Source organism: Lissotriton vulgaris, chromosome 5 (genome assembly GCF_964263255.1).
Source record: "Lissotriton vulgaris chromosome 5, aLisVul1.2, whole genome shotgun sequence".
NCBI lineage: Eukaryota > Metazoa > Chordata > Amphibia > Caudata > Salamandridae > Lissotriton > Lissotriton vulgaris.
This window is the reverse complement of record NC_141693.1, coordinates 1,425,205,669-1,425,230,454: the sequence shown is the minus strand read 5'-3', so window position 1 is coordinate 1,425,230,454 and position 24,786 is coordinate 1,425,205,669. Positions and strand designations below refer to the sequence as shown.

The following is a 24,786-nucleotide window of genomic DNA, read 5'->3' as shown; positions in this document are numbered from 1 at the left end:
CAGGACCACAGTGCACAACCCCCAACACCTCTCTCCATAGCTGAAGTAAAGTTACACAGACCCACTGGATGGATGCCCTCAACACCTCCCAGCCCAATGCTGCAACCAACCTGAAACAAGTAAGTCCAGAACTTCAACACCTGGATCACCAACTCCATCGACCTTGTTACTCCCATCAAACCAGCCAAAACCCACAGACCCACTAAACAAGCCAGTTGGCAAACACCAAAATTCAAGACCCTGAAAAGCAGCTGCAAACAACTGGTGAGAATACGGTGCACAAGAAAAGATGCTACAGACCGAGCCACCTTCGAGTCAACAAATACCACCAACGACTCTTAGATGCCAAAAAGGACACCCTTCCAGACCACATCGAGGCAGGCGCCAACCACACCAAGGAACTCTTCACCATCATCAGAGAGTTCTCCTGCCCAACAGCCACAAAAAGCATGGTCCCCCTTCACAGGAACTCTGCAGCACTCTTGCAAATCACTTCCACAAGATATCCAGCTCCCACTGAGACTTTGAGCCCCAACCCACCGACCTCCACAGCCTCCTCACTCCAACGGAAGCCTCCATCAACCAGCAATTCACTGCATAGGAACAACTCACCACACCAAACACCACAACCACCATGAGCTCCATCAACTTGGGGGCACGCACGGACTCCTTTCCCCAGTGCCTCTCAATCCTAGGAAGCAACGAGATCAGCCACCAACTCACCACCATCATCAACATATCTATCGCCACAGCCCCCTTTCCTGGCATATGGAAACACAAAAAACATCTCCTCAAGAAACCCTCCACCAACCTGAGCGAACTCAAGAACTACTGCCCCATCTTGCTGCTTCCTTTCCTCACCAAAGTCCTGGAGAAGGCCATCAACTTTAAGCTCACCTGGAGAGAAACAACGTGTTTGACACTTTCCAATCTGGCCTCCGCTCCAACCACACCACAGCACAGAAACTGCCCTGATCGCTGTCACGGATAACATCTGCACCCTACTCCACGGGAGAATCTGCATCCCTGATCCACCTTGACCACTATGCAGCCTACAACACTGTATCCCTCCACACACCTATCAAGAAACTCCACAATATTGGAATCAAAGGAAATGCACCCAGGTGCACTGCATAATTTCTTTTGGGACGACCGCAGAAGATCTGCCTACTGCCCTTCACGTCGGAACTCACAAGCACCATCTGCAGCGTCCCTCAAGGTTGATCCTTCAGTCCCACCCTCTTCAACACCTACATGACGACTCTAGCCGACCTGGTCAGAGAACGCAACCTCAACATCCAATCCTACCCCGACAATACCCAGCTCATAGTCTTGCTCTCAGCAGACCCCACCACCAAGACCATCTTCCACAACTGCATGAAGAATGGTGAATCCTGGATTAAGGGCAACAGTCTATAGCTCAACACTTACAAGAATGAAGTGTTGATCTTAAGCAACCAGGCCTCACTCTGGAACGAGACCTGGTGATCTGCCGAACTCTGATCAAACCCCACACCAAAAGACCACACCTGCAACCTTGGCATCATCCTTAACCGCAAACTCACCATGAAACGATAGATCAACACAGTCTCCTCCACCTGCTTCCACACTCTCTGCATGCTCAGAGGAATCTTCAAATGGCGCCCCATCAGCACAAGAAAAACAGTCAAGCAATCCTTAATCGTCAGCCAGTTGGATTACCGCAACACATTATATGCAGGAACCACCACTGAACTCATGAGAAGGCTCCAGACTGTAGAGAATTTGGCAGCCAGACTGATCATTAAGCTGTCCAGATAGACCCACATCACACAACACTTAAAAAACCTCGCCTAGCTCCCTACCCAGAAAAGATGGCAATTCAAGTTGCTGACACAACATCCTCCACAACGAAGGACTAGCATATATGAACCACTGCCTGAAATTCTACCAACCATCCAGAAACCTATGCTCTGCTTCCTCGCACAGACACCGCGCATCCGCCAAAGCAGAGGTCGCTCCTTTTCCCACCGCACCGCCAAGTCCTGGAACGCCCCCTCCACCTCCGAACATCACCCTCACCGACGGACTTCAGGAAGAGACTCAAGACCTGGCTTTTCTACTAAGTCTAGCAACCCAGCACCTAGAAACCCTCACGGGTGATAAGCTGTGCTTACTAGTACTGATTGATTGCTTGATTATAAATCAGACTAACAAAGAGAAAACATACTAAATAATAAACTGCCAAAACTAATACATCTCTCCTTTTCAACAGAATACACAAAAAACTAACAGTCAAAGAAATAAGAAAACCACACTTAGGCGAGGAGACGGCACTGCTTTATCCATTTATGTGGGCGCGCTCCTTATGGCCTCCAAGAGATCCGTCTTGGGCTTGACACCTGCCGCTGAAAATATGTACCCCAGATACTCTACTTATTCCACACAAAATTAGCATTTTTCTCTGCTGAGTGTTAAACCTGCATCAGCCATTTTATCCAATACTTCTTTTAAAACCATATTATGTTTCTCCTTTGTATCACCGAACACTAACACATTGTCCTGAAAATAAACTACATTTTCCAACCCTTTCAAAATTGTACCCCTCATCCTTTGAAATATGCTGACTGCTGACGCAAGGCAAAACGGCATCCTTGTGAATTGGAGCACACCCTCGGTGATAAATGTAGAGAGGGCCCGGGAATCTTGGTGCAACTTATTCGGATGGTAGGCATTATGCAAATCTAGCTTAGAAAAAAACGTTCCTCCTTTTAATGATAGCACCAACTCGTTAATTTTTGGAAGTGGATAATTATCCACGATTATATTATGATTTAAGGTGCGCAGGTCCATACAAAACCTCAAACTACCACAGTGGCGGCTCCTCCACTATGGCGGAGGAGTGTCGCCCCACTGCGTTCAAGCAGTGCGAGAAGTAGAAATATAAAATGCTAATAACTTTAAGTTATCATTTTATGTTTGTGCTGCTTTGCGGGTGGGCAGGGCTGCTCTGCTCTAGGGCAGCCCAAACCAGTAATGCACACTTTCCCCGTTCTCCATGTAGGCTGCATTACAACCTGCGTGGAGAACAAACCCATTCCCCCATTCCCTGCTTGAGCATCGAACCAGGATGCTCAAAAACAATCACAACGCTGCATTGCAGCATTGTGATTGGTCATGGGAGCCTGGGTGCCTACCAATCACAACGCTGCATTGCGACCCCAATGCCTGCACCCCCACCTGTGAGCCATACCTGCCACCAGTGAACTACCATCAGATTTGACCGTGATAACAACTGGAGAAATCCAACTAGACGTTTCTATAGGTTCCATTATCCCCTGTTCAACCATCTTCTCAAACTTATGTTTAACTTCATGCCTTGCAATAAATAGGGACCTTCTGCACTTTATACTGCACAGGAACAGAGTATTGAAGAGCCAAATCTGAAGAGTTGATAGAGAAAGGGTTTTATTCAAGTATATAAATACACCCACAGGCGAGGACAAACAGAGTACAAGTCTTCAGCCAGCCAGCTCCAAACCGTTACTCTCCCTTCCCTTACATTCCAACACCATCACCTGACAACAGACCGATTACATATATACATTTTTACCAATGACATACTTACGGGGATAATATGCATTCCATTCCATACAACATGTCCTTCTGTTTTTTTTTTACTCATGGAATGAAGACAAAATATAACAGTAAAATCAAAAAGAAAAATATACACGTGTCAAGATGGACCAAAACAGGAAAATATACAAACTTAATACTCTAAAAATGAAGTCCTCTAACTTCTTGGGTATTTTAACAATCCCTTTAAGACTGAACAGATACAGAGTTTTTACTCTAAAATGAAGTCCTCTAACTTTGGTATTTTAACAATCATTTCGGATTGAACAGAACAGCCATCCTTTTGATGTCCAGGTTTCTTCGGAGCAAGAGAACTGACAGATACAGATATTTCATGACAAAATAGTGTCATGAAAATTAACAACTGAATTGGCCGACCCTGGAGCAGGCAACCCCAGACTCCCTTCTATATGTTTCTCCTTTGAGACACCATAAAAAAAAATAATCAGAATCAAAGGCTTTAAACATTTTTTCTTGACCTGGTTTAAGGACCACTATGAAACTTTAATTCCACCAACCTCTCTTATGTGAAAACACTGCACTGCCTGATAAGTTGCACTGGTGCAGAAAACGTAGAAGTCCCCTTGCGTTGTAAAATAGGTTTGTGATATGAACCCAATCCCCTGCACAAATCGACTTGGATTTGGTCCTATGCACTTCATCATGATATTTTTTGTCTTTCAATTGAGCATCATTCAAGTTCTCCTTGACTTTTCAAACAACATCCTCATAATTCTTGTGAAGACTGGTATCAAAATCAGAAGTTAAAAAGGTACAACATTTCCTCCCCCTCATCAGAAAATAAGGAGACTCTCCTCTCACTCCTCTCGCTCCTCCCCTTCCCAAGTCATCGAGAAGACCGTCAACAGACAGCTTGCCGCCTTCCTCGAGACGAACGGATTCCTCGACCACTCGCAGTCCGGCTTCCGCGCCAACCACAGCACCGAGACCGCCCTCATCGCAGCCACCGACGACATCAGAGCCTTGCTAGACAACAGGGAAACAGCGGCCCTCATCCTCCTGGACCTCTCCGCAGCGTTTGATACGGTCTGTCACCGCACCCTAGTGCAGCGCCTCAGAAACATCAGAATCCAAGAGAAGGCACTGGAGTGGATCATCTCGTTCCTCACCGGAAGAACCCAGAGAGTCCGCCTCCCCCCCCGTACAGATCCAAGGCCACCAAAGTCATCTGCAGCGTACCACAAGGATCATCACTCAGCCCCACCCTCTTCAACGTCTACATGAGCCCCATCGCAGCCATCGCACGCCAACACAACCTCAACATCCTCTCCTACGCTGACGACACCCAGCTGATCCTCTCCCTCACCAACGACCCAGCCACCTCCAGAACCAACCTACATGAAGGGATGAAAGAAGTAGCCGAGCGGTTGATGAACAGCCGCCTGAAACTGAACTCAGACAAGACGGAAGTCCTCATCCTTGGATCATCACCTTCTGCCTGGGACGACTCCTGGTGGCCCCCTGCCCTGGGCAGTGCACCCAAACCAACGGACCACGCACGCAACCTGGGCTTCATCCTGGACTCCTCCCTCTCTATGTCCAGACAAGTCAACGCCGTCTCATCGTCATGCTTCAACATCCTACGCATGCTCCGAAAGATCTTCCGATGGCTCCCCACCGAAACCAGGAAGACGGTCACACAGGCACTCGTCACCAGCCGACTGGACTACGGAAACACCCTCTACACCGGAACCACATCCAAACTCCAGAAAAGACTCCAACGCATCCAGAACGCCTCTGCATGACTCATCTTGAACATCCCCCGACACAGCCACATCTCCGGACACCTGAGAGACCTCCACTGGCTCCCCGTCAGCAAGAGAATCACGTTCCGACTCCTCACCCACGCACACAAGGCCCTCCATGACCTGGGCCCCAGATACCTCCTGACCTTCTACACGCCCACCCGCCAGCTACGATCGACCAGCCACGCCCTCGCCGCCGTGGCACACATTCGAAGATCCACCATGGGAGGAAGATCCTTCTCCTACCTGGCGGCCAAGACTTGGAACTCCCTCCCCATCCACCTCCGCCTGACCCAAGACCACCTCACCTTCAGGAAGCAACTCAAGACCTGGCTATTCGAGCAGTAGCGGACCCCCCCTCCCCAAGCGCCTTGAGACCCTCTGGGTGAGTAGTGCGCTATACAAATTCCTGATTGATTGATTGATTGATCTCACTGAATAGTGTGATAACTCCACAGATTTTCTTTAAGCAAGTGAAAGACAAATACTTAAACATATGCTGGCCTTCTTTGCTTACTGCACTTAGTAACAATGATTTCTTCCTTGCCACACTAAAACGAATCATTGCTGCTCCATTACACCTGGTGTTCCTATCACTGTCATTTATATACATAGGTACCAAAGTCCAAGGTGTGCTTATCACTGTTTCACCAACTCTCACGAAACCAAAAAGTACCAGGACAATTCCGTTCTTGACTTCCTTATGCTTCCTCTCGTAATCAGCACACAAATGTGTTACCTCCCAGTCCAGTAAGCATGTCTAGGTGTACCTATCACTGAAGTGCACTCCACTCATAGTCTTCCCCGTGCAAGCTGCTGCTCCCTGTAACTATCCAGTTACTCTCACATTGACTTTCACGCCTGTCAACACCGAATACAGCACATTAAATGACTGTGAATGTAGGCCATCCCAATTCATTAAAATGTTCTGTTGTTGTTCTAAATGTTTTATTTTGTATATTATGGCATGTGGCCTCGCATGCATCATATGTTTATCTGTGAAACCTTGCTTCCATTCCATCTTCTCCTTTGCGGGTTCTGGATTGTTTGTCTAGTGCAGCTGGAGCAGTTGGAGTGGAAGGAAGGTCCGCTATCCTGTGGTTGTAAGGGTGTTCCTATTCCTACAAATAAAGACGTTTTATTGCACCATTTGACTCTACAATTTTGGCGGCGACTTGAAAGGAACACCTGAACCCCGTGGACACAACTTTTAGGAATTTCTGCCTTCTCGTCTATTTTGAAATTGCAAGAATCTATAGTTGCATTTAACTTGGGATTTCAACAATTAAGGAACATCCACAGACGACTCTTCCCTCCACTCAGTAAGCCTTCCGATTTGTTTTCCATACAGTTTCAGAAGATTTCAGAACCTCCTCTATGAGGCATCTTTTTAAAAAAGGATAACGCTTAATTTTGAGTGTGTGGCAAGCATTCTTTACACTGAGCATTCCTTCTCCAAATGCGATGCACGCAGTGGCTTCAGATATGCAACTCTGACATCATTGGCAGCCTGCTTTGGGATTACATGTAGACTTCTACAAGTCATCAAGTTCCGTACGGGCGCCATCTTGGAATTTCACAAGCTCGTCAATTTCAACGTGAGCAACACAAAGTATCTCCAGAGGCTAAGGAGCAGCACAAAGTATCTCCGGAAGCTAAGAATCTTAAATTCCTACGCGAATAACACAATTCAAGCAACTTTCAAGCTATTCATTTCTATTTTGGAATTTACTCGTGGCATTACGTTTTAAAGTGGCATTTTATTTCCTGGTCAACCTTATTCTTCATGGTATTACTTATTCTTTTGGCATTTATTCCATGGTCAACAACATTCTCATAATCACCAATACTTTAAATAAAGTGAACTAGTCCCTCTCTTCTGGATGAAGTGTGCAAACTGTTACTCTTTTATGGCATTTATTTCCTGGTTAACCATATTTTTATTGTAACAAACAATACTTTTAATACAGTGCACTAGTTCCCACTCCCTGGGTGAAGAGCGGACACTGTTATTTCTACCATGGCTAATCAAAATTTTGCCATTCAGTCTCCACAAACATTTTGACCTGCTGGAGCAAATCCTTGTATGTAGTGGAGTGAATGGAAATCTCATTTCCTCAATTTCCTTAACGCCATTGATGAAGATGGAAAAATGAAACCGGAAAGGAAAAAGAAACTTACACTCTGTAGGACCAGAGGATTAAAAATTTATGAACACATGAAAAAATGCTCAGGGGATTCTAATGTTTTTTAAGATGCTTTACATGGTTTTGCTAACCATTTTGCTCCCAAGGTGTGCATTGATATTGTCAGATGTAAGTTTTTTCAGAGGAAACAGGAGCCTAGTGGAAACAATAATGAGTATGTTGCTGCATTTAAAAATTGGCTGATGATTGTAAGTTTGATCACTTGAAAGAGCAGTTCATACGTGATCAAATTGTTATGCATGCATGTGACCCAACAATTTTGGAAAGATTGTGGGTTAATGGATATGCTGTTTTAGATGAAATTCTAGCTATTGTAAGAAAAGCGAAAACTCTCTAGTCGTAGTGCCAATGTTTTGAAAGTAGAACTTTAAGTGATGAAGTCATCTGTAAGGTAAAAAACTAAAAGTCAGAGACATTTTAGAAAAGAAGGTTCTAAGGCACAAGATTGCAACAAACAAAAGTAGAGGGTAAATTTGTTGATAACATGAAAAAAGAAGGTCTCAGATGTTACCGCTGTGACAGTTCTGCACGTTTAGCTTCTTATAAGTTTTGTCCTGCACGTAAACAACAATGTTCAATCTGTAATATAGTTGGACATTTTGCAAAAGTTTACAGGAAAAGAAAAGATATCAAAGTCGATTGTGTTGATTAAGGTCTTCCAGTGAGGAGGATGATATGGTCAAGAAGATTATGCATTGTGACATAAATAACAAAGTTCAACATGATTCATTTCTTTTGCACATCAACGATAAGTTGGTTGATGAGAAAAAGAAACCTGTATGCATTATGAATATTGGTGGTGTGGACGTGCACGTTTATGCTGATTCTGGTTCACCTTTCACCATAGTTGATGAAACAGTTTGGAATTCAAAGTTTGCGAAACAATTAGGCAGTAATGTATTTGAGCCAGACATTACTCCTGAAAGAAAAATGTCATTTCTAAGGGACAAAGGGGAATTCCACTATCTCCTCGGAAAATAGTTTTGTTGTTAACCAATAACTCCTCCTTAATCTCCCATAAATTTCTCATCTGGTCTTACAAACCCGATTTGTTTGGCCAACCCTTTCTGATCCACTTGATGATTTGTTGTACCTCTTTATCCTGAACATTTTCTTTTCTCCAAACATCCTCTGACACCCTAGTAGCCCAATGGTCCTGTACGCGTCCAACACTCAAATCGTCCAACTCATTTTCCTCACACTCTTGTATTCTTGCATTTCAATAGGCATACGAGAAAGAAAATCTGCTAATACATTACTTTTCCCAGGAACATAGAGTATGTTATAAATGAAATCTTGGAGACGCATGAACATTCTTGCAATTCGGACTAAAGCATTGAAAAGTCCTTCAGTGGTTAAAAGTCTTACTAAGGGTTTATGGTCTGTGCAGACTGTACAGTGTCTACCCCACACAAAAGGAGGCAAATGTTCCAGACCCCATACGCAAGCTAACGTTTCTTTTTCTATAACAGAAAATGTCTCTTCTGTAGGGGATAAGGCATGTGAGGCATAGGCTGTTTCATTTTCCCACTGCAATCAATCTGAGAAAAGACACCACCAAGTCACTTATTGCTTGCATCCACAGTAAAATGACATTTTCAAGATTAGGGTCAAACCCACTAAGTACAGGTGCTTCGGCAATGGCCTTCTTAACATCAAGAAATTTTTCTTTGCATTTATCGGACAACGCAAACTTGACTTTGTTTTTTAGTAACTGTCTGATGTTGTACACTCTGTTGGAAAAACCTTTCACAAATTTGTAGTAAAATTCTACAAGACCTAAAAAGGATCTGAGTTCTTCCTTATTTGAGGGATGAGGTGCATTAGGTATGGCTTCAACTATTTTTGGTAGCTACATCTTCACCACACAAAACATGTCCCAAATAGACTTAACTGCAAATTTAAACTTTGAGTGTTCTACTGTGAGCCCATTCTTTTCTAAAACTTCTTCTAAAGCTTTTTCATGTTCAGATTTGTCCTTATCAAAGACTAAGGTATCGTCTTGAAAACATTGTAGTTTAGGATGTTTACCAAAATGCTGATACATGATTCTTTGACAAACTGCCGCTGCTGCAGCTAATCCAAAAGATAATCTTTCATACTGAAAGCAATCAATAGGTGTTATGAATGCAGTGATGCGTTTGCTTTCTTCCTTATGGCGAACCTGAAAGGTCGATAGTTGAAAACCAATTAACCTTTTTCACTAAGCTAAGCATTTTTGATATCTTGGGTAGTGGAAATTTATCAGAGTTTGGTGGGGACCTGCATAGTATGTGCCAATTTGAACAAATCTCTTAAGACTTTAAAACCAAACATGTCACCCATTATTCCAATACAACCTTGGCATAAGGTAGCAATAGACATTATGGGACAGGTTAGGTCACCCCCAGGTATGTTATAGCCATGATTGATATTTTTTCAAGGTGGCCTATTGTTAGAAATGAGGGTCTCTAGTTGGCAGAGGTAGTACCTTTGTCCAAATAGGGACCCTTGCTTCTAATTAGGCTATGGGGGATACACTCCTAAAATAACCCCTGCTCACCCCCTTAGTAGATTGGCACGAGCAGACAGGTTCATCTCAGAGGCAGTGTGTAAAGCATTTGTGAACACTTACAGTAATACAGTGAAAACACTACAAATGGACACACACCCGTTTGGAAAAATAGTAATCTTTATCTAAACAAAAACAAGATCAAACGACAAAAATTCTCAATACAGTATTAAAAATACGGCATTCAAATGGTAGAAATCGTTCAGTTCAATGCAAGTTGTTAATGCAACACTTTTCTCACAAAATACCTTGAATGCGTCACGCAGAACAAACAATGCAGAGAAGGTGAGGCTTCGTTTCCTTGCTTCGGGGGAGGTGATACTTCGGTTCCTTACTGCAGGGCAGGGGAGGTGACGCGTCGGTATCTTATCAGAGAGGAGGTAATGCGTTGGTTTCTTACTGCATGGGGAGGTGATGCATTTGTTTTTTACTAAGTCCCCCAACGATGTGACAGTCCTGGTGTCTCGATACGATGCGTGGTTTCGTGCAGCCACTCAGCAGGCTTGCGTCAAGATCAGTGAGGTGACCTCAGACTTCAGAGATGCGCTGTGCGGTGATTTCGTGAGCCCCAGCAGGCCTTGCAATGGTTTTGTTGGTGATGTGTCGGAAACAGGTGCAGTTGCGCCATGCTTCTTCGATGTTGCGTGGATTTTCCAGCTCTCAGCGTCAAACAGTCTCTAGAGCTCCTAAACATCAGCAGGCACCTCTTTGCAGGTTGGAATTTCCAGCAGGGGAATTCAGGGGAGCTGGTGGTGAATTATTTGTGTCCCTGAGACTTCAGAACAGGAGGCACGCTCCGTTTCACGCCCTTAGAGATCTTTTCTTCAAGCAGGTGACAAAGCAAGCAGCTAAGTACTTTTCTCCTTTCCTTGGCAGCAAGTAGCCACTGCTGGCCAACCCCAGACCGCAAACAGCACAGGGGCAGTATTCCTTCTCAGCTTCTCGGGCTCTTCTCCTTGACAAGGGTTCCTCTTGATTTCCCAGAAGTGATCTAAAAGTCTGGGGTTTGGGCTCCTCTTTTTATACACAAAATTCCTTTGTTCTCCGAAGGCAGCGAGTGTCTGTACCCAGCCAAAACCAGTTTTGTCCTCACTGATGCAGCTTCCTGGTAGGAGGTGGAGACAGCCCAGGTCTATTCAGCCCAGCCCTGACTCATCAGACTTCTGGAGCCGCTGCCCATCTCCAGCCCCCGTCATCCAAAAGCCAGAAATGCAACACACAAACGTATCAGAGGCACACTGGATGGTTAGGGAAGAAAATACCTTCTTTCTAAAAGTGGCATTTTCAAACACGGAATGTAAAAATCACACTAAAAGATGCATTTTTACATTCTGAGGTCAGGCATAATAAACTTTATTTTTCTACCGTCTTCCCAGGGCCAGTTATGTTCATAAGATGTTATAAACAAACTCCAAATTCTGTCCTGTGGGAACCTGTAGCCTTGCAATAGTGAAAAACTAAATTGGCAGTATTTCACTATCCGGACATGCCACACACATCAGGGCATGTCCTACCTTTCACATATAAGATACCTTAGGGGTAACTAATATGTAGAAAAGGGAAGGTTTAGTGACTGGCAAGTGTGTGCACTTGCCAAGTCGACATGGTAGTCCTAGAATGCACACTGGCTCACCAATGGCAGCCCAGAGTTACATTTTTCAGGCCGCTTCTGTGGGTTGCACCATAGTGCTGCAGCCCACTAGCAGCATTTGATGTACAGGACCTGGGCACACATTGCACTATACTAGGGCCTGACAAGTTAATCAAATATGCCACTCATGGAATCACTAATCCATAAAACAATGTATAAAGGGAGCACTTGCACTTTGGCACTGAACAGCAGTGGCAAAGTGCCCAAAGCATCTAGACCAGCAAAACGGAGTCCAACACACAGCAAAAACACAGGCGGCAAAGGCAAAAAAAGCAGGGAAGACCCTCGCCAGTGGTGCCAAGTCTAACACATGTCCCCTACAGCTGAAATGTGGGGATAACTACCCACTCTCTTGGGAGTTCTCTTCACTAAGGTGGAAAAATCTGAACAGGCCATTAGCATTGGCGTGTTCTGTACCAGGGCATTGTTCCACCTTAAAGTCCATCCCCTGTAGGGAAATGTACCACCTCAACACCTTTGGATTCTCACCCCTAATTTGTATCAACCATCTGAGGGACCTGTGGTGTGTCTGAACCCGGAAGTGAGTCTCAAACAAGTATGTCCTCCGCTTCTTCAGTGCCCAGACCACCGCAAATGGCTCACGCTCAGTCACACTCCACCTCTGTTCCAGTAGAAGTAACCTCCTACTAATGAAGGCTACAGGTTGGTTTAGGCTCTCTTCATTCAGCTGTGAGAGCACAGCTCCTATACCATGCTCTGAAGCATCTGTCTCCACAATGAATTCCCTCGAGGAAAAGCTCTGGCAGGCGTAGTCCAGTTCACTTTCTTGGCCTGCTTCATGGAAGTCAGCTCTGTCAAGGGGGCCACAATGTGCCATAGCCCTTGACATATCACCTGTAATACCTTGTGAGTCCTAAAAAGGCTCTCAACTCTGTCTGGGTCTTGAGGGGTTCCCAAGTCAGAATGGTATCAATCTTGGGCTGTAGGGGTGCAACCAGACTGCTCCCTACCTGGTGTTCCAAGTACACCACAGAACCCTGCCCGATCTGGCACTTACTCGCCTTGATCCTGAGGCCTGCCCTCTGCAGGCCTTCAACACGTCCCAGAGGTGGTGCAGATGTTCCTCCCAAGTGGCACTGAACACTGCAATGTCATCCAGGTAGGCGGCACTGAAATCCTCCAGTCCAGCCAACACCTGGTTGACCAACCTCTGAAAGGTGACAGGGCATTCTTCAACCCAAAGGGCATAAACCGGAATTTGAAGTGCCCCTCTGGCGTTGAGAATGCTGACCTCTACTTTACCCCATCAGTTAAGGAAATCTACAGTAACCAGACGTTAAGTCAAACATGCTGAGGTACCGGGCAACTCCCAACCGATCAATGAGCTCATCAGCTCTGGGGATGGGGTGCGCATCACTCCTGGTGACCGAATTGAGCCCTCGGTAATCCACACAAAACCCGAGTTCTGGTGTGGCACCAGGTGCGGCAGTCTTTGGGACCAAGACCACGGGGCTGGCCCAAGGCCTGTTTGAGTGCTCAATCACCCCTAGCTCCAACATCTTTGACACCTCCTCCTTGATGCAAGCCTTGACCCTGTCAGTCCCTCTGTAAATGTTGAGCTTTACAGGAGGACTGTCCCCAGTGTCAACATCATGGGCACACCACTGAGTGACACCAGGGGTTAGGGAGAACAGAGCAGGCAACAGTTGGTGACAGTCACCCTGCTGTTCAGGAGTCAGGGCGGGGGAGAGTGATACACCGTACACTGACCCATTGTGCACCTTTGCAGACAGGAGGTCTCCTCTTCCATTCCAGCACCTGTTGCCAGGAGCATGCTCACTTGGGATCTCACTTAGTGGGGCTTCAGGTGGTTCCCATGCAGGCCCCACAAAGGGTTCCTAGGAGACTGCAAGTCCACCAAGTAGGTGACGCTACTCTTGCACTCCACCACCTCAAATGGTCCGGGCCCCTTATCCTGGACAGCCCAAGGCTGAATCTCAATCAGAGTGGCATTCTGATCATACCACAGTTTCATCTCCTCCTGGTTGGGTTCCAGATTCCCCTAAGCGAGTTGTCTGAAGTGCTTTGTCTGGTTTCTGAAGGGGAGCATGTAGCTATATACATCTTGGGGAGGTTTACTGTGAGCTTTCTCCCAGCCTTCTTTCACCAGACTCAGAGGCCCTCTTCCAGGATGGCCGTACAGCAGTTCAGAGGGATTGAACCCTAAGGACTTCTGGGGCACCTCTCTGTAAGCAAACAAAAGGCATGGTAAGAGGATGTCCCACTTACACCTCATGGGTTCACCAAGACCCATAATCATGCCCTTCAGGGTCCGGTTTAATCTCTCAACCAGCCCATTACCTTGGGGGTGGTAAGGAGTGGTGAACTTGTATGCAACACTGCACTCCTGCCACAGGGACTTCAGATACTTTGATATGAAGTTGGTAGCACGGTCGGGCACCACCTCTCTGGAGAAACCCAAATGGGAGAAAATCCTGTCAACGCCTGACCCACCACGGGGGCTATCTCAGTCTGGAGAGGGATGGCTTCTGGGTACTGTGTGGCATGGTCCACAAAGACCAGGATGAACCTGTTGCCCATGGCTGTCTTGGGATCCAGAGGCCTCACAATGTCAATATCCACCCTCTCAAAGGGGGTTCTGACCACAGGGAAAGGTTAGAGAGGAGCCTTACACTTCTTCCCACTCTTGCCACTTGCTTGGCAAGTTTGGCATGACCTACAATGAGTATCAGAGTCCTTGCGTATCTGGGGCCAGTAAAAGTGGGTGACATGCCTTTCAAAGTTCTTGTCTTGCCCCAAATGCCCTGCCAAAGGCACATCATGAGCCAGACCCAGTAGGAAGGCTTTGAAGCGCTGGGGTAACACCAGCACATGGGCTTACCCAGGCTCAGCAACCTTAGGCTCGCTATACAAGAGACGATTCTCCCAATATATCCAATGTGATCCAGACTGATCACCTGCTGCCTGGTTTGCAGCCGACTGCCACAAACCAACAAGAGAATAACACTTCTACTGCTCCTGGCAAAATTCCTCCCTGGTGGGGCCTCCTTCCTGCTGCCAATGGGTCAGCTCAAGCAGGTCCCCCAGTTCAGCCACTTGTTCCCTTATAGGTGCCAGGGCACCCCCTCAAGGTTGGCCTCCTCTTGGACCATGGGGACTTTGGGGGCCGGGTTCCCACACCACCAGCCTCTTCTCTTTCTGGCTGGCACCTGGGCCATTTTTTCAGGCTCCAAGGCCTCTTCAATGCACTTACCGGCTGCCATGGACCGAGTGGTCACACACGCCCACTCAGGCATCTCTAAATGAGACATCCGCTCCACCTTCGCTAAAGGGGAGCTTTCAAAATCATTGCTTAGCAGACAGTCAACAGGCATGGCTGGCCTCACAGCTACTTTCAACGTACCTGAGACCCCCTACCCCACTCCAAGGGAACCTGTGCCACTTTGCAGAGGCACTCTAAATTGTCAGCGGCAACTACTGGGTAGATGACCTCTTGGGACCATCTCACTCTCTCCTAGAGAAACCAGAGACATCTCTGCGGGACCCCACCCACCTTGGGCACCCAACTCCTCCCCCTAGGCTACACTAGCCAGTTCTCAGGGCGGTGCACCAGTGGGTGCGGTGGTAGCCAGTTTGGGACACTTAGGATCCCCTGGAAGTGGCCCACCTGTCCACAACTAAACTGGTCTTGGGACCCCTCTGAACAGGCTTACCTGGTTTCTTCTCAGAGGGAGGCTTGGAACCCTTACCTTGGTTCCCTTGGGGATTGCTTAGGGGCCCTTTTTGGAACTCCTCTGTGTACCATTGTCCCCCCACTCTTCTGCTGGGGACCCTGCCCACCTTTGGTGGAGTCTCCCACATGACCCTTTTGGACCCTGATGCTGACCTAGCGGTCTCCTCCACAGCAAGCTTTCTGGGTTCAGTCAGCTTACATTCAATCAGGTGCTGGCGTAGCTCTGGAAAACAATTATCTGACAAGTGCTCCCATGCAGCCAAATCATAGAGCCCCTGAAAATCATTCACCTTGCTACCCTTCACCCAATCATCCAGTGCTCTGCAAAAGTAGGACACATACTCCACCCAGGAAATTGACTCCAGCTTCTTGCAGTTCTTAAATTTCTGCCTATAAAGCTCTGGGGTCAAGCCATACCTAGCTATCAAGGGTTCCTTCATAGGACATCTGATCTTCAGTGGGCAAAGCTAGCAATGTCTCCCTTCCTTCACTGATGAAGTGGCCCCACAACCCTGCTCCCCAGTCTCTCTCAGGGACCCGGTGGGACCTCATCTCTACTTCATAGGCCTTAAACCACTGCTCAATGTCCTCATGCTTCATGGAATCTTTTATAACATCTTTTGCAATGTATACCTTTCCTTCCCCAAGCACTGTTGGTGTGCTTCCACCAGAGTGATTGATCTCTTTACTCTTTGCTTTCATATCCAACTTCCTCAACCCTCTCTCCTGCTCTAAAAACATCTTTTTCTCCTCCATGGCCAATTTCTTCCTCTCCAATTCCAACCTCTTATTCTGTAAGTCAAGATTTGGGTAAGCTCCGCACATACCCACATATTTAACTAGTCATAGAAAGTGTAGCAAGATTAGTGATTCTGAATTTAAAGTCATTCAAGATCAGAGAAAACAATCCCCCAAAGAAAATATTAGAAGCTCCATTTTTTTGTGAAAATACCTGTTTCTTCTTTATTTGATATTTGATAGATGATCATTTATTTGATTATTTTAAAAATACATTACAAAATCATGGCCATCATTGCCGACGCAGCGCGTTTCGTTTCCACAAGACTTCTTCAAGGCTATAAGTGTGCATATAAAAAATAATTTGTTATCCAATGTTCATACAGACTGAAATGTTTTACAACATTCAGAAATATACAAATTCAATCATTAAGAACAGTTTCAAATATACAGGGGGATTTATCATATTAGCAAATATATATACAAAAGTCAAGCTTATCATGGTTTTACCTTTGACGGTAATACATACAAGGAGACCTATAAACATAATATCCATACAGTGGTATATATTCAATGTACAATGACATATTCTATGATGAGAAAATAACAGCATCAGTTTCACAGGGTTTTGATCATTTTATATATGCCAATGGAAAAAGTGATAGTTCATATTTCTTTGTTAGTATATATTAGTATATATATTTGCTAAAATGATTGTTTTCTGAATGACTTTAATTTCAGAATCACTAATCTTGCTACACTTTCTTTGACTAGTTAAATATATGGGTATGTGCTGAGCTTACCCGAATCTTGTGTTTTTGGTCATCCAAAAGTTGAGGGAACTAGGGAGGTTAGGTTCCCAGCTCTTGCACTACCACTGTCGCCCACACTTTACAGAAGTATATATTTACCAGTGCAGGTCTTGAGTGCCCTGACCTTTCATTTCGTGTGTCTTATTCTCTAAGTCACCCTGGCTCCCAAGCTTGAACATAGCAAGCTCCAACTTCTCTCGAGACAGACCCCTTGAAGACACACTGCTGCCTCTCACAGAGATATTACATTTTTTGCAGACAGCCTTGAGTTGTGGCACAGTGGAGGTATCAACGCTTTCCTCTTCAAATTCGATATCCACAGATGCAATGGATGCTGGTTTACTCATGATGAGAAACTCTACCAAATGTATGTGGTCGTGTAATGGTCTGCACTATACAAGTAGTGTATACAATTACTGTATGTAAGTCACAAATGCAAGTCCAGATCCACACCACTGACCACCAATGTTCGAAATGAGGGTATCTAGTTGGCAGAGGTTGGTACCTTTTTCCAAATAGGGACCCTTGCTTCTAGTCAGGGTAAGGGGGATACATTCCTAACATATCCCCTGCTCACCCCTTTGGTTGCTTGGCATGAGCAGACAGGCTTATCTCAGAGTCAGTGTGTAAAGCATGTGTGAACACATACAGTAATACAGTGAAAACACTATAAATGGACACCACACCAGTTTAGAAAAATATGTAATCTTTATCTAAACCAAAACAAGACCAAACAACAAAAATTCACAATACAGTATTAAAAATAAGGATTTCAAATGGTAGAAATGGTTCAGTTCAATGCAAGTTGTAAATGCAACACTTTTCTTACAAAGTACCTTGGATGCGTCACGCAAAACAAACAAAAAGGCCGCAGGGAAGGTGATGCGTCGGTTCCTTACACACAGGTAAGGTGATGTGTTGGTTCCTTGTTTCGGGAGAGATGATGCGTTGTTCTTTACTGCAGCACAGGGGAGGTGATACGTCCTTACTGGAGAGGAGGTAATGCGTTGGTTCCTTACTGCATCGGGAGGGGATGCTTCGCTTTCTTACTGCATCACGCAACGATGCAACAGTCTTGGCGCTGCGATGTGTCAATCTGGTAAGATGCGTGGTTTCATGCATCCGCATATCAGGCTTGCGTTGGGATCGGTGCAATGACCTCGGACTTCAGAGAACATTACATCCGATGTGTTGTGCAGTGATTTCTCGTGCCTGTGGCAGGTGCTGCGGCAGTTTCTTTAGCGATGTGTCGGAAACAGGTGCAGATGTGACACGCTTCTTCCATGTTGCGTCAATTTTCCAGCTCCCATCGACAAAAGTCTCTAGAGGTCCTATACAGCAGCAGGCACCTCTTTGCAGGTACGAATTCCCAGCAGGGGAATTCAGGGGAGCTGGTGGTGAATGATTTGTGTCCCTGAGACTTCAGAACAAGAGGCAAGCTCAGTTTCAAGCCCTTGGAGATCTTTTCTTCAAGCAGGTGTCAAAGCAAGCAGCAAAGTATTTTTCTCCTTTCATTGGCAGCAAGTAGCCAATGTAAGCCAACCTCAGACAGCAAACAGCACAGGGGCAGTATTCCTACTCAATTTTTCCGGCTTTTCTCCTTCACAAAAGGTTCCACTTAATTTCCCAGAAGTGATCTAAAAGTCTGGGCCCCTCTTTTTATACACAAAAATCCTTTGTTCCCTGAAGGCAGAGAGTGTCTGTACCCAGGCAAAACCAGATTTGTCCTCACTGGTGCAGCTTCCTGGCAGGAGGTAGAGACAGCATTGTTGAAGGCAGACCAGGCCCATTCAGGTGAAAGGAAATCTCCTCCCCCTGCTCTAAATGCAGCCAAGGATTATTCAGCCTAGCCTTGACTCATCAGGCTTCTGGAGCTGCTGCCCCTCTCCGGCCCCTGTCATCTAAAAGTCAAAAATCCAATATACAAACCTAGCAGAGCCACACTGGGTGGTTAGGCAAGGAAATACATACTTTCTAAAAGTGGTATTGTCAAACACAGAATGTAAAACTCACCCTCACTAAAAGATACATTTTAACATTCTGAGTTCAGGCATACTAAACTTTATTTTTCTACCTTGTTCCCAGGGCCAGTTATGTTTATAAGATGTTATATACAAACACCCCAATCTCTCCTATGGGAACAGGTAGCCTTGCAATAGTGAGTGGAGTGGTGTAGAGTGGAAAGTCTTACAGTGGAGTGTTAGCGAGTTGAAAAGCATACATTGCAGTGGCATACAGTGGAGTGGTGTAGTGTCGAGTGGCATACAGTTAAATACTGTGGAGTGGGCCATGGTAGAGTGTAGTGGGGTAGAGTGTAGTGGCGTGCAGTGTAATAGCATACAGTGGAGTAGTATAGCGTGGAGTTACTTCGGCTGAAATAGCATTGAGTGGAGAGCCCTAGAGTGGGTGGCATACAGTAGAGTTGTTCAGAGTGGAATATAGGGGAACAGTGTAAAATGGAGTGTTGTACACTGGAATAGCGTAGTTGTAGTGACATATATTGTAGTGACCTAGACTGGAGTGGTGTATAGTGTTATATAATACACTGAAGTTGGATAGAGTGGAGTGGCTTATAGTGGAATAGCGTAGAGTGTAGTGTCATAGTACCGAGTTGCTTACAGTGTAGAATGGAGGTGCATATAGTGGAGTGGAGTGGCTTGCCAGATATCATTAAAATCTGTTCATCTGTTTTTGCGCTGTGTGCCACATAAAGGTTTATTGCAAATGATCTGGGGAAACAAACGCGATTTTAGGACCCCCCCTTTTTCTTTATGCCCCCTTGATGAATCACCACAAAACATTTTGTCGTCAGCCAATGTAGAAAAGGCTAGAGGTCTGAAAAGTTTCTTGGAGATTCATCAAATGGGGCAAAGTTATTAGAAAGCAAAAATCTGAGGAATTCCAATACCTAGGAATCCTAACTATAACTACGAAGTGGCTATAATGATTTTAAACACAATATTAAAACACTCTTAAAAAAAGCAATGGTACCTGTAAAATGAATACCTGTGATATTTTTGACATAATTATGTAACTACGATATAAAAGAGCCACCATATTTCTGAGACAACATCAAAGTAAAACCCTTCAACATGAATATTCCTTGTGCAGATTCAAGTAGTTGGTATCACTGATCTCATCTTGGCTTAGAGGACCCTACAACCTTATCTGAATGGATATCCAGGTGCACACTATCCTATCAGCTGTGGTCGAGGTCCACAGAATGTTGAATTTCTATCGCACCAGTGGTGTAGCTGAATGATCATGCTCATAAATAGAGAGAGAGTAGGACCATGACTGAAAAGACTCTGCCTCAAAAATTCCCATCTAGTCTTATGCATTTCCATTAAGAAAGCTGTAGTTGACAACTCGTGGCTGTGACAAAAAAAGTAAACATTTAACAAATCTGAAGTTATTTTTTCTTTCCATTTTCTTCAGATTCAGCAAAAAAAGTAGTCGCCGAAGTCATCAATCAGCCAGCCGCCCCAAAAGAAGAGTGTGCCCTTGCCCTCATCAAAGGAGGAGCCCTGCGCCAGCGAGAAGTATACTACCAATACCAAGCCACCAAAATTCCTCTCTTGTTGAGAGACTGGGCACCAGGGTTCCTGGACTACCTTCTTCGTAAAAATTACAATGTGGAGAACATTGGCAAACAGTAGCTTCTGATATTGTTAGAACCTGAGCCAAACACATTTTAGGATCATCCAATCAAGTGTACTATGTCACTAGATACATGCTCTGTGGGAAGCATACTACTTGGGTAGGTGGCACAAAATTAGACTACACTAGTGTTACATTCTAATATTGATTAAAGCCCGAACTTCTCTGCAAGTTGACAGATTGTATCATTGAGCGAGTTGTTTCTTGAACTGTCATTTGATGTATAAAGCCTCAATTTATACCTACTGATTTCGCCCAGGAGGAGGAGCCATGAAAGACGGATATGAAGATTTTGGGCCACAGCAAGAGGAGAGCCTTCATTTGTTCGTCCATGTTCAAGCCTAACCCTGAAGTGCATAACTATTCCCTTAATAGTCCCATTTTAAATGTTTTGGTGCCAATTCACAAAGGCACGTGACTAAATAAAATAGTGCTCCATGAGTACTAGTATAAATATTACAGAATTCCTTTGTAAGAAGGCCTCCATGGAGTGACCACGTTTTTGAGTGGAAATGTTTTTTAGGCAACACCAGCATCACTTGCCTGATGAGTGCAGCACGGTTCGTTCCATAAAACAAGAACATTGAATCAATGGAAGATTGAATCCATAACTTCAACAGGTAAAGTTTTAAGGATTCTCAGAATAAAGTCTAGTTATTGTGGCACCAGAGAGGTCCAGGCATTTTTGTGGATCCTTGGTGACCTAAGAACAGGTCATCATTGGGGGCTGCATTATCCAGGTGTCTCAGGAGCGCAACGGGTGGTAGCGCCCGCTTTGTACGCCTCGGGGCATTTTGGTATTACAGAAGGGGCGCAGACACTTGTGTGTCCCCTTCTGTAATATTGATAGCGCTGGTGCACATAAAGCTCCAGCACTATCATCATGAGGCGTTCCCACATTTGCACGGGGTCATGGCCCCATGCAAATAAGGGAATCCCTTTTCCTCTGTCCCCGCTCCATATTACAGATGTGGGTGCAGAGGCAAAGAAGTTATGAGGAGGCGCACTGACTGTGCACTTACTGCACCCACCTGCAAGGGGATCTCTAATGTTCTTTAAAAGTGCAGGTGGGTTGCCACCTGCTCTGTGAAACACGAAGCAGCTTCTAAGCAGCGGCTCCGTGTTTCACATGAATGCGCTGATCTGGGAGCCACACGAGTGCACGACATCCCTAGGGGCAGTGCATTCATCCTAATACAGCGCATGTTTCTTGATTGCAGGCAAGCCTTTTTAAAAGCTACTCCTGACACAATCATGGAAAATGCGCATGTGTATACAGCCCCAGGAGCCTTAGGTGGTGACCTTAAAATTTACTTTGAAATCCTTAGGGTTGATAATGTGTTGGCTTTCTGGACAAGACAAAAGTTGTGAATAGAGATAATAATCTCAAATACAGTTCCTTCAAATCCATATGAACCAAGTCTGACAACCACAGAATAGATTGCGGAGAACAAATGCATGGCTTCCTATTGAAATATCAGTGGACCAGTTTCAGATCCCTTTTGGGGCCCCACGGGACAAGCATTGTTACTGGCTTTAGCCAAGGAGGGTGGGATTATTTGCATCTGATATCAAAAACACTTCTCAACAAGATAGGTCTGACAAATGTCTTAGGAGATGCAACATTAAGCGTTTTCTGTACCATCCTAAAATTGATAGTTTCTGGACATCCGTTTAGGGTCAGGGCGTTCTAAAAGTGATCACTGAATAAACTAACTAAGGATGGTCGAACGAAAATACTAGCTAAATGGGTAGACAGCTACCCATCAAATCCTCAAAACTCCTTTGGAACCTGTGGCTTGTATTGGAAATTGGAATCTTGCAAAACTTGGGGACCGTCATGAAGAACCGAAATGTGGAACATGGTGTGCCAAAATGGACTGAGTGGGCTGGGAGCGTTATATATGAGGCTAGAAGGTCTCACAAGTAATTGGAGAATCTGTGGCCTGAGTGGATATGTTACTACAGACAGTTTTTACATGCTTGTGGAGAATATATGTGACCAACCAAAAGAGTGGGAAAAATGTTTACCTTTCTAGCCCTGGAAAGTGACCGGAGTAAGGAATGTCTTCCTGGAACTGTGCTGCTTGCCTGATGTGTTTCGTGCTGATCCAATACGTTTTGTACTATGGTTTTGTACGGGTGATTGAAGCATTGAAATCCAATAAAATGTTATTAAAAAAAAAAAATCAAAGGAGTGCCAGTGATCCTATGGTTCCCAACTAAGGGGCAAATGTACAAATAATTCGCTCAATTGCAGTGCAGCGTCAAAAAGAATGAGCTAGACAGCGTCATGTCTACGAAGATGTGCAGTTTTTCTCTACCTGCTCTAGCACACTTTAGACTCCCTTGGGCCAACTCACGCACCCTTGCACCTGAGTGCAAGGGTGTGTGTGTGTGTGTGTGTAATGTCAGGCGTAGGTATTATTGTGAAGGCAACCCTTCCATTGCAAAATACAATGGGCCTTATATATGAAGGCCTTGCGTCAGTTTTGCGCCGCCGGTGCGTCACATTTTGTGACGCACCAGCGGTGTAAAAAATGCGCCCTGTTGCGCCATATTTAAAAAGTGACGCATCTAGGTAGATGTGTCACTTTTTAAACCCCTGCGCCACATTATACCTGCGTCAGGTATAATGTATGCAGAGGGGACGTTCCCCCGCAAAAAGCCTCGTAATAGTGACGCAGTGAAATCTATGAGATTTCACTGCGTCACTTTTAGGACGCTGTTGCGTCAAAATCTTGCACCTGCCTCACAGCAGGCGTAAGACTGACGCAAGCCCTTTCACATGGGGCTTTCCCCATGTGAAAGGACGCATTGCTGGAGTTGCGTCACTTTTATGACACACTCCAGCAATGCGTCACTTTTGCGCTTACAGATACGTCAGTATTTCTGACGTATCTGTAACTCCTTGCGACATGATGAGTCATACATTAAATATGACGCATCAGGAATGTCGTAACGAGTGCGCAGTGAAAAGTGACCCATCGCTGTTTTCACGCAGCGATGCGTCACTTTTCATAAGTGAGGCCCAATGCTTTGACCTAGTTTAATACTTGTATACATTTTAGTGCGTGCTGTAAAGTATAGCACACATGCAAACAAACAAGTTTGCGTCAAAACCCATGTGTGTTTGTTTGGAGCAGCAGTGCACCACCATGGAATACCCTCTTAATGCAGAGTTGAGCAAAGTAGCGAAAAGCGATAGTTTGCGTTTCAAAAAAAACCTTTCTACTGGAAAATAAGTCCTAAAATCAATTCACGCTGGTTTGCATCACCTATGTGATGCAAACCGAAGCGAAGCATTGATAAATGTGGCCCACATTTTCTATCACATTACATAATTAAAGTAGAAAGAACCGCATTCTGCCCTTTCTTAGATATTACTACCCAGGAGATAATCTTTTCACATGAGATCATTTATCGCCCTCCCTACCCTTGTGCCAATCAGTCCCTTGTGGCTTAACTGTCTAAGCTCTAGGCGATGCCCACGTTAATATCATGACCTGTTTCTTTACATCCGAAGAAGTGGTGCTGTGGAATGTTCTTCAAAGCAAGAGACCTTTAAAAACACTAGCTCGAGAGAGCAAGCGTAGTCCGGCTCTACCATCCCACAGTCTTTCATGGTCGTTAATGTGATGACACCACATGAAGCATCCAGTCACATAGTTTAGTACTGCAATTCAGTCTGTCATTCATTTCTAACAGGTTTATTAAATATGAATATTACATTTTCTCGTTCCTGTGATCTCGTCTGGTTGCCCTCCCTTCCTGTGATATCCACTTACACAATAGTTTTGATGTCTATACTCTTTGAAGTGACGTGGTATCTCCCCACAAACAAGAACTGTTGCTTCCTCCCATAAACTGAGCAAATGCAGGGTTTAATAAACATATTTAGTTAATTTGCAGAGGATAGAACTTAAAGGTCATTGGCAGAAATAGGTAAAAGAAATCTGCACTAGTGGTGGCAACAAACTTACTGATGATTGCTATAAATCGTCTGAATTCGTACGGTTATATTGCTCCGTGTACACTCCAGAACCCAAATCCGTTGAGAGACAGATGCAT

General features: G+C 45.1%; 1 protein-coding gene across 1 annotated transcript in view; it reads left to right on the top strand.

Annotated features, from left to right (window-relative positions):
- The window catches only part of LOC147712695 (11-beta-hydroxysteroid dehydrogenase 1-like), a 208,052-nt gene extending 185,148 nt beyond the window's left edge, over positions 1–22,904 (top strand). Inside the window, exon 6 of the mRNA XM_086923363.1 lies at positions 20,494–22,904. Coding sequence (XP_086779489.1) covers positions 20,494–20,714 — 221 coding nt within the window. The 3' untranslated portion in view covers positions 20,715–22,904. The remainder of the gene's footprint in view (positions 1–20,493) is intronic.
- The last annotated feature ends 1,882 nt before the right edge of the window (positions 22,905–24,786 follow it).